Source organism: Temnothorax nylanderi, unplaced genomic scaffold (assembly GCF_030848795.1).
Source record: "Temnothorax nylanderi isolate EJ_2023f unplaced genomic scaffold, tnyl_v1.0 TNYL_tig0025_pilon, whole genome shotgun sequence".
Taxonomy (NCBI): domain Eukaryota; kingdom Metazoa; phylum Arthropoda; class Insecta; order Hymenoptera; family Formicidae; genus Temnothorax; species Temnothorax nylanderi.
Genome location: NW_027249087.1, coordinates 1,674,160 through 1,684,939, shown reverse-complemented (window position 1 = coordinate 1,684,939; position 10,780 = coordinate 1,674,160). Strand labels below are relative to the sequence as shown.

The 10,780-nt window shown below is 34.4% G+C and overlaps 2 protein-coding genes across 2 annotated transcripts; both read left to right on the top strand.

Annotated features, from left to right (window-relative positions):
• Window positions 1-4,555: 4,555 nt before the first annotated feature.
• On the top strand, window positions 4,556-8,413 carry LOC139769911 (uncharacterized). Its single transcript, XM_071701441.1, has 4 exons — window positions 4,556-4,692; window positions 5,405-5,583; window positions 5,865-6,144; window positions 6,901-8,413. The coding sequence occupies exons 2-4, from the start codon at window positions 5,414-5,416 to the stop codon at window positions 7,144-7,146; spliced, it is 696 nt and encodes a 231-aa protein (XP_071557542.1). The 5' UTR covers window positions 4,556-4,692; window positions 5,405-5,413; the 3' UTR covers window positions 7,147-8,413.
• An 87-nt stretch (window positions 8,414-8,500) lies between these two features.
• Window positions 8,501-10,559, top strand: LOC139769912 (uncharacterized). Its single transcript, XM_071701442.1, has 3 exons — window positions 8,501-9,902; window positions 9,992-10,203; window positions 10,348-10,559. The coding sequence occupies exons 1-3, from the start codon at window positions 9,897-9,899 to the stop codon at window positions 10,529-10,531; spliced, it is 402 nt and encodes a 133-aa protein (XP_071557543.1). The 5' UTR covers window positions 8,501-9,896; the 3' UTR covers window positions 10,532-10,559.
• The last annotated feature ends 221 nt before the right edge of the window (window positions 10,560-10,780 follow it).

Genomic DNA, 10,780 nt, shown 5'->3' with positions numbered 1-10,780 from the left:
TCGGTTCTTATTTCAAGACCGACTTAAGTAATGTCTTAAGATGCTAATACGGCTCTGTGATTGGTTCATGACATCTTAAGATTGTATTTAAGACGGTCTTAAATATAAGAACCGACTATATGAATACCAGCCTTAGTAATAATTGCAAAAGATTTTTGCAATTATAAGACTATTGCTAAGTTATAGCTCTCGTTGCAAGAAATGTTAGTTATCCATTATTTTACGACTAGATTTGCTATAGTAGCTAATCCATTTTTCCGTTAATAGAGAACAATATTAAGAGTCTTTAAATTGTCGTAGCTATCGGTTAGCTAACTTTTTTCTAATAGTGAAATAACCAAAAGTGACTGGTTATTCTAAGATATTCTTGGGACTGTAGCCCAAGATCGATCCCAAGAGAAGAGAAAGAGCGTTCGCGCGGCGCGACTCGCGCGCTTGCGAGAGCGCGCGAAGTCGAACGCGGGCGTGATTTACGCCGACGTAAAAACGGCCGGCGGAACGTATTCGAAATAACCGCGGAATGTCCATATATTCCGGCGGAACGTTAAACGTTTACGCGGCAGACGTTTAACGCGCATTGACCACATGGTTCGCCTTTACGTTGTCAACGCAGTGGCTCCGGCGTGGCTCACGCTGTCGGTCGTTATCGCTCCTCCTCTCCTCCCGCCCGAGGAACACGCGCGATATTTTCACAACACTGTTTCCGACCGTTCATGCTAACGTAGATACGACTGAATATTTTTATGTCCACGTATTCCCTGCGTATCATTTAATTCACAAATCCATATTATTATATTGAATTCTAACTCGAGAGGAATCTAAATACTCTGAGGCCAACATTGTTTAGATTCGTAGATTCTGTGATCTTATTCTAATTCTTCATTTTGATATTCTTCATTTAGTAGTACCGCCCGTTTCTCTTCCGATTTCAACATGGAATGATTATTATTATCATGTTGGTATACGCGGTAAACGTTTCCGCTTACGTTCGTCAACAAAACGAGAAAAATCAGCAAAGATTAATCGCAACTAGAAAAGGTGGAGATGAAGAACGATCGAGAGCAGATTAGTGGTTTATCGAAGAGCAATCTACCGATGAGGAGGCGGGGAGGAAGGATAGGAGACGAAGGGCTCTGATGGACCAGATCGAAGAACGCGAGTTGCATTTCAATGTGACCAGCGCGTACGTAAAAGCATTTGGTGGATTCCACGAGGGTAAAAACCCTCAATGGCGATCGTCGGCGAGAAGGGCCTCAAAGGCGGACGGTGTTTTCGCGATAGCGAGTGAGCCTCGTGGAATGCTGGGATCATCGCGTCGACTTTTCGGCTCCGAGCACGATCAAAAGTCATTTCAGATCCATGGATCTAGGATGTCTATAATTCACGATATTTAAAATATAAGAAATATAAAATTCTTTGTAATGTACGGTACTCTGCAGTAATTGGAAATCCGAAATAGATGAACTGTGTTATCTTCTCATCAGATCAGGTTCTTGTCAATACACGAAATGATCGATGATTAGGATTAATATGAAGAAAACACTTCTAAGTAAGTAGTAAATAAAAAAATTTGCATAATAAGGATTCCATTAAATAAACGTTGCCATTAAATTTTATTGAATTAAATACATTGCGTCGTAGATATGTGTCTAACCGAGAAAAATGTTAATTACATAAGTCGTAAGCTATCATTTTTATCTAATTTTACTTTATACTTAAAAATTTTTAATTCAATAAATTTCTGATTAGTTTAAAGATTATCTTTATATCTAATATAAAGATTATTTATTATTATCTTGGAACACATGTCCCATTAGAACGGCAAATAAATATGAAAGATCAGGTGCGAAGCACGTGGCTCGAGAACAGGCCTCAGGATCCAATGTCCGAAAAAGCCTTTCTTATTATCTTAGATTGTCTTGGAACATATGTTAAGAACGGCAAATAAATATGAAAGTTCAGGTGCGAAGCACGTGGCTCGAGGATCCAACGTCCGAAGAGCGCGTAGATAAGGCACTTAGGTGACACGCGCTACGAAAATACAACGGGCGAAGGACCGGCGAAGGGGCGACAAGACAGAATTAGACGCGGAGAAAGAGGCGCGACGTCCGACCGTTTGTTTTACGGCTTCGCCCGTTTCCACGACATCGAGCGCAATTTTTCTTGCTGCGTCCTCCTCTTCTTCATCGTCCTCGTCTTCCTTCTCTCTTTCTGGTGCCTCGCCCGAGCTCCTTTATTCCGGAGAGGGCTCGCGACCTGCCGACCCCGCGCTGGCGAGAGATTAATGCCCGCCTCGACGCGATTACTCGCGATATCGCGATAATATTCTCAAATATTCAAAAAGATTTATCTACAAATTAAAGAATTCCGTAAATATGAAGCATCATAATATGGTATCATAAGTATATATGTTAAATCACGATTACATTTTTCTAAACTTCTTACTTTTAAATAAAACACATTTCTCACTATAGCACACAAAATTAGGACATACCTTGAGAATGTCTGCATCTTTTTTATTCTTTTATATAATTTTCTGTAATAGATTTTATCTTCTAAATGAGATAGCAATCGTTTTATCTATATTATATATTGCGTCATTGTCAAAACCCGTTCCAACAATTACTGATATCCTTAAAGAAAGCATCTATTTGTTGGACATCGAGCAAATAAGAATGTCGACACTCTATTATATTTAAACATCCTTAGAAGGGCTGACGAAGGTATTCCCGATGTTTCATTTACGGCGCGGACGGACGGCGCGTCCGCAAATTCGTCAACAGGCACCCCGTTTAAAAATAAGACGTAAGAACACACCATCCCCGCCGAGACGGCACTGGCTTATTGGCGTTTCTGCTCATTAGGATAACCCGAGGGGGTTCCAACGCGATAACTCATTCAGCTCTGAGAAAAAGTAAATAGAGCGAGAAACGGAGAAGCGCGTATACGACGGCCGAGAATTCTGCGAGCGACCGAGATTATCGAGGAAAACGTTTATTTTTGCTCGTTAATTTCACGTCTCGCTTCCGTCGCTCGTTTGTCTCCCGCCCTTTTTCATAATCTACGCGGCCCTCTTGGCCCCGAATTGAGCTCAAGCAGGATACTTCTCATACTCCAGGATAATCTTTCCCGTTATTACGATAATATTGTTAATTATGAATTAGCTTGTCGGAAGAAATAACTTAAGATCTGTTTAAGTTCACGTAATTCTATCCTTTGTAAGAATTTTTCTTTATAATATTATTACAAAGAGAAACGACGATATTGCAAAATTTAATAAAAATTGTATGCAGAAGTTTAATTAAAAATTAACAGAATACACAACAAATGAGGAAGTAGCGGAACTTTTGTAAAATTTCTCGTAGTGTTGATAATAGATTGATACTCATGCTGCTTGTAATTATTTTGTCAGTTTAGTATTGTTGTTTGTTCATTTATCACATTTATTTATTTTATTTATATTTATTTGTTAGTAGTTTTTTATCTTTATTTTAATGAGAGAAACTTTATTGTGAAATTGATATGAGTAATATCGTTTACTTTTAATCAAAAGATTGATCAAAAGATTAATAAAAAAATTAAAAATTAAAGATTCGAAAATTTTTTTAAATACAAAAGTACCAATGATGACTTTATCGCATAATTAAATTTATTAATAGATGTAGCACTTTTCGAACAAAAGAGAATTTATGTAATAAAGTCAAGAAGATTGTCATTATCACAATTTATAATCAAATGAAATATTTAAAAATACATAAAAAAAGTATGTGCCATTTTTAATTTTATTTTTGCATTAAATATATTCTTTTAGAAAAGTTTCTCTATTTTTTTAAATTCTCTTCCAGTATCTAAAAATTCGATTACTACTGACAATCGATTACATCTATAGAATTAGAATTACTTACCACAAATCGATATGACAGAATTACACCACAAGGTAAAATGATTTATTCTCTTTCATGTAGAAATAGTGAATTCTTATAAGTTTTTTATTATAATAAAAAATTAATATCTATTAAATTATAAAAAATAAAGATTTTAATAAAATAGAGATTATGAGCGATTATCATCATCTATGAGAAATCTGTCAATAAAATAGAGATCTGTAAATAATATTATTAAATTGTATATTTTTTGAAATACCAACAAATATTAAATTTTTCTTGTCTAAAATTAATAATCAATTTTTATCAGTTATACAAACTTATAATAGATGTCAAATAAAACTACAATTTTTCTATTCTTCGTCATTTGCAAGTCTACGGAATCATCAGTAATCTTATCTTGAAAAAAACGTTCTTGAGGAAACTATTGATAAGATTGCAAAAAATCAATACTGCCCGATCCTTATAAATAGTTGCTTTTCAATCTTAAGGATTAAAAATATATAAATTAAAAATAGATTTTACACAGTTATAGAAATAAAATGTTTTATTAATTAATAAAATAACCTATTTCTTAATAATACTTCTGATCTTATATTTAATATTTTAACAAGGCCATCCCTGAGGAAACTGTCGGTAGAGCAGAAAAATCAATATTATGCAACGTTGCCACGTCAAACGCGTCAAGGGTTGAGTGCCGAAGTCTTTATGAGAAAGTGGTTTTCGTCGCGGGGGGTGAGAAAAAAGCAAAGGAAAAATTCAAGAAAGTCTGATCACACGTGGGTCATGACTACGTCGTACATCGCGAGTACGTATCTCCAAGTGTCCTTGGTTTTTACAGTTCGTTCCTTATTGTGTTCAGGGTTACATGAGACGAGTGTCGTCCGAGAGACGAGTGTTGTTAATGTCATGCATGCTCCTCAGGGGACGTGAGTTTTTTTTTCCTGAGAATTTCTTTAGAATTCACATTGAATACGGCAGAGAAATTGATTGATGGATATTTAAATAACTGTAGTTAAACGGTGAATTGTATGTGAACTCTATTTTTAATGGACTTTATTATTATGCAAAAATTTCAGAATAAAACACATTAAAACGAAACTGGAGGATTTAAACGGTCAAATATCTGAAAGCTTTTGAAACAGCCTGAAAATTCTAAACGATCGAAAAAAAATTAAAAATCGAATAAATAAAAGTAATAAATATTGATTAATTTTAAAATATTATATTTTAAGCAAGGATTTAAAAATGTATAAATAAGAGAAGTTGGAACACAATGATCTCTTTTAGAAACTCAAAGATTTAAAGAAGGTTTTTAGAATGAAGGGAAAAGGGAGTAGATTTTAAAGGCTCGCAGGTCTCTATCTAAAAGAATTAATGGTTGAAAGTTTCTTGTTGTTTTCTTCGATAAATAAAATATCTCGAAGTTTGAAACGAAGGAATACACAATAGTTATATAAAGATTGAACCGTATGACGTCTATAGTAAGGTTTTTGATCAAACCATTCCCTGATTTCCAGGATATCAGCATGAATTTCTGCTCACGGAGACGCTTTCGCATCACTCCTATGCGAGCTCTGGCGGCATTCTTCCTGATGGTCGTACTGTTCTGGTATAGCCTCAGTCGGCAAGAGATTCCACAGCAGCCGTGTAGCGTGCCTGAAGAATTTACCGAGAAATTACACGATCTCGCTTACAGGTCAGTATTCGTGATACTGAAATAAAATCTGAGAAAAATTAAATTCAAAAGATATTAGATATGTCCAACAGTTCATATTCTACCTCTCAATGATGAGCCCTTAAGTCAGAGGAATACACATAATTAATAAAAAGTAGCTCTCTCAATTAGTTTTAAGTTAAATTTACGTTAGAAGGTATCTCTTTTTCAATTTTTAATGCGTAAAGCATAATTATTAATGTAAAATTGAAATATTTACTGTCAAGATATATATGTATACATAATTCCCATAATTTCACCAGGGCTCACTTGGTCCTTACTAAATTGGGCATCGTTCATTTTCTCTGCCTGGGCGGCCTTTGGGGTCAAGTTCGAATAGGCCGTGCACTTCCGTGGGCTCGTAAAGTGGAGCTATGTTTGGTCGACACGCTCCGCGACGATGTCTTAATCACGAAAACCTTCCGGGAAGTCGGTTTGAGTGCAACCTACCTTCACGCGGCGGGGATTTACAGGATACAGGAGCACGAGGTCGGCGAGGACGCACCCAAGGTGGAGGTGGTCGTTTTCGAGGAAGACGCAGTGGTAAGAAGTTTCGCAAAAAAAATTTTGTGTATTTTGTGTATTTTAAAATTTATATTAACGAGAGTTTTTAAATTGCGTGTGCTAAGTTGAAATAAATGACAATTCTTGAAGAATGCTTACATAAGAATTCTTAAAGAATTCTCATGTAAAACGTAAAATCGGAGAGACACTACTTGTTTTGCCAATATTTGCTTTAAACGCTTCGCATTTATGTCAGTTTTATTGTCCCTATACTGTAATTACCAGTTATAAACTCTTCCTTGCTTTTACGTCAAGAGAAATATCTGTATTCAGTAAGGTTGCGTTTTATGTATCTAGCACGCTAATGCAAATTCGACGCTTTGTGTTCCGTTGCCTTTTATGGAACATTGAAGGAAACTCGAATGTACGAATGTTTCTATGCGCTTTACAGCGCATCCCGTATGTAGGACAAGCGGAAACGACTCCTTTGGCAGCGCCGGTTTGTCTATAAACCGGCGATGCGAACGTTTTATTGCCCCCTCATTTGTATGCATTACGATCTGAATTGCCGGATTTGTCGGGAAAGCCATTAATTGTACATACGTCACGTACAAAGTTCATTTTAGATTACTTGGATTTATAAAGCGTACGTGTCTGATCTCGCTGAGAGTCATATCGTCTCTAAAAATTTCTAGTTTGAGACGGAAAGCTTTAAAGATAGTTCGAAAAGTAAGAAAGAAACGTAGAGATGTCGATTAAGACCTCGGAAAGGTTCAATCGTGTTGACACTTGCAGACGCAGATGGTGAGGAGGGTCGGCTGGACCAGAAGGGTCCTGCCTCCGGATTGCGAATTCTCGCCGAGTCTACAGTGCTTTCCGCCACAATTAGTGATACCTCCCCTGCCGGCGAAACAATTCGGCGGCCGACTGATGCCGGTGCCACGAGAAGGCATAGAATTACAGAAATATCATTATCCCAACGACTGGTGGCTGGAGATCAAGCCCACTGACTGCACCGAGCCCCAAGAGACAAACGTGTAGTGTACAATCATGGTGCAATTAATCCTAGCGCGATATTAGAAACACGTACTGTATAATTCGCTAGATCGGAACACTGTCTAACCCACTGTTCAATCAGCTTGGATATAGGACATAATCCAGTTATGATTTAGTTAATTTATAGTGTCCAACTGATAAATTAGCTTGGACTATAATGAAGAAAGGTACTGAGGTATTTTATTATAACCAAGATACTTTCTAGAAGTAGACACGACGAATAGACAATGTGCATGTGATAACGCTAGATTTTTTTAGTTACCGCGTAATTGTTTATAGATCGATCTAATTTAGTTTTCTAAAAGGTTCGATCGGCGTATACAACGTGACGATGCAGTTATCGCTTATAGAAAGTATTCAAGTGCTGTCATAAAATGAAACGTACGGTAGTATTATTGGTAGTGATCGACTGCTAATCATCGTAGCGATTGTGTCATTAGATGACTACAAATAGATTAAAATTATAAGTCATCTTTTCTAATCGTTTCTCATTCCTGAGATCTTCCTATTATTGTCATATTTTTTTTTATTTTTATATATCGCATTTTTTAATTGTTTCTCTTAAGCTTCTAATTTGTAAAACTTTACAAACCGGTAATTTATATTTACTATATACAATACAATTACTGAAATTACTGTGTGAATGACTTTTTATGCATTTTTACACTTTTAAAAAATCTTTTTTGATTATTTAAGCTGGGAATTTTGAAATACAGTAACATTTACACTACCATAAGTGCTAAAAAGATTAAAGTACATGTATGCGAATACATGTTTAATAATTAATGTTCATATATTCTTCGAAGAGCAAGGTACTCTATACCTAATCGTGAAGTTATAGGGAAAATATACAATAGAAGATAAACTACGTGTACTGAAAAGGCATTGCTAGCTTTAACTTACTCTATTGTACACTTATTTATACGTTTATACACAATGCGCTTTTTATACGAAAAACATATGTCTTCTTAAAATGATGTACTTCATTTAATTGATTAATTATGGATAACTGTTACTTCAATAGTCAATCTTGTTATAATTTATTATAAGCTGTAATGGCAACCGTAATTATTATTCAGTGTAAAATAGTGGAAAACAATCGTACGCAATAAAGTGTATTCGTTGTACTTCTACTGTCCGCGCGCGCGAACTTGTGTTAATACAATTATAAATGTAATTGTAACAATGCATTTCGTAATGTTATAGTTACGTCCCGAAATCTTTCAGGGATTGAATAAAAATCTAGAAAATATATTAAAATGTCTTTTTTAATTTACGTCAAAATAATTATATATGTATGACGATCGAAGCGTCTCCTTCTACAACAATTAGAAAGCGAAAGTTATTAAGAGCTCTCGAGTAGGATCTCGACTATGACTAGATTGATGAAATAGACAACATAACGGCAACATCATTCAAAGCAATGAGCAGCCTAAAGAAAGTAAACGCGCGCACGCACGCATTACTACGCGTTCCTTGTTGAAAGTATCTCGAAAGTACCTTTATGTACGCCTCCGCTCACTTTTCACTGGATCTACGGCTCATCAGCTATCTATAGCAATTTTTTAGCACATACATCTCTTCTACGCAGTCACTATTTTAAGATTCAATGCCGTGTTTATTTTAATAAAATCAACATCTATATAAATAAATCATATAATTTTAACATAATTATAATTTTAACATTAATTTATATTGATAAGAGAACAAATTTTCGAAATCTTTTTATAAAGATAATTTTTTGTTGTATATCAACTTTAGCATATATCCAGAATATCGCATTGCAATTATTTTCGAAAAAAAACTAGTGTTATCTAGTATTCTTGTACAATTCGATTATTTGGTGGACGTGCGTGTCTACAAAGGCTATAAGAAATACGTTAATATTTCACAAATTTAGGTCACAGAGAAAGTATCTATTTTGCTCAACGTGAATCACGTAAAATTTGCATGTGATATTCTTTACTTGAATACAATAATTTATTTCTTGAATTATTGCGTATAGACAATATCATCAATCTTTCTATTGTGCTGTTAGATGTATACAATCTTTTTGTCAAATAATTTCTTATTTCGTTTGTCTGTTTACTTATGAAATTAATAAGCCCATTTTGAATGTATATTTACCTTAGAGAAACTTCGCTTTATTGAAGAACAAATTGTAATAATTTCAGTCGTACCGTTGCGATGACGTTTATGAGCCATTATACACATGTTGCTTTAGATGGCTCAAGAGAAGGGAAGATTATAAAAGAAAGTTTCCTGCTCGAAGACTTCAAGTTTATAGTTTCAGTTCGGTCCATGAAGGTTTCATCTCCGGCTACGCGAGCACTTATCTTTAACAGAAAACTTACAATTAGCGATATAATAAGTCCTGCTTTAGAGTGATATGACAATCTAGAATCAAAGAATCTTAATATATCTAACAATTTTATACTTTTTAAATGTGTGGTACGGAATTGTTGATTGCAAAGTTATTGAGATGATTGAAGTAAAAGCTAGTCCGCAAGTAATTATTTTAGATAAAGTGATAAATTAACAAATAGTGATAATTGATAAATATTTTCTGACTAGTATATGGAAAAAATATAACCATTAAAATGAGAAAAGTGCATCTAGAAAATGCTGTTCTAACTACATATGTATCTAATCAGTAATTTAATTAAAGTAAATTGGATGCATTGGAAATATAGTTATAGTAATTTAAAAATATATATATTCTACGATATAGAAAAATGCAAGTGAGTTAATTAATTAATACTAAAAGAATAAACATTTTCCATTATAAAAATTGATGTTAATTTAATCGTGATGGGTTGATAATTTTTAGTTACCTATGATTATTGTGCTTGTTGGCTTAATGCTGGATTTAGTGGAATTTAATGAAACCTACAAAATTAAGTCGTATGGACATTACAATGCCCATCCATGGCGACGGCTACGATGGCATCCTCTTCCAAAACACCGAAAACATCATTATCATTCCAAGAGAATGCCATCGCAAAAACATCATCGTTACGAACCAGAACCAGACTACCACAGGTAAATCTCGAATTCGTGAAAAATTTTATGTTTGTTAAATATCTTGAAAATTTGTTTTTTCGTTGTTCCATTTCAATTCTTTATACTACGTTGTTCGTATACATATTTAATATATATACATATTTTATTCATTTATACACGCAGATATGCATCGCGTCATGAGGATTCGGTGGATACGTCTGACCACGATAAACCTTACATAATAGTCATACAGCTTCCACATAATAACGAAAAAAAGGAATATGATCGTTCCTATCAGCAAGAGCATGTTATAGATGATTATATTGACGACGCCGATGAATTGAAAGTATACCAGCTGAATAACTAAGATATTCAAATAAAAGTCAACGACCATTTGTCGATTTTTGCATTGTAAGATATATAATAATTTGATAGTTAATAAATCCTAGAACTTTAACGATATGAAGAATTCGTGAAATTGAGTTTCAGTTTCGATATTTATGTTTTATATTTGTTTGTTATGTTCGACATATTTTATATAAGTATGTTAATCTTTTGCGTTTAAGACTGTGTTAATTTATAAATATACGTCAATATAAATATAAACTATGTTGGA

Excerpts from the sequence above, each read along its gene's own strand:
- LOC139769912 (XM_071701442.1), top strand. Across the intron at positions 10,204-10,347 it reads CCAGAACCAGACTACCACAG|ATATGCATCGCGTCATGAGG; the intron begins GTAAATCTCGAA and ends TTATACACGCAG.
- LOC139769911 (XM_071701441.1), top strand. The coding sequence starts at position 5,414 with ATGAATTTCTGCTCACGGAGACGCTTTCGCATCACTCCTATGCGAGCT. Across the intron at positions 5,584-5,864 it reads TTACACGATCTCGCTTACAG|GGCTCACTTGGTCCTTACTA; the intron begins GTCAGTATTCGT and ends TAATTTCACCAG. Across the intron at positions 6,145-6,900 it reads TTTTCGAGGAAGACGCAGTG|ACGCAGATGGTGAGGAGGGT; the intron begins GTAAGAAGTTTC and ends TGACACTTGCAG.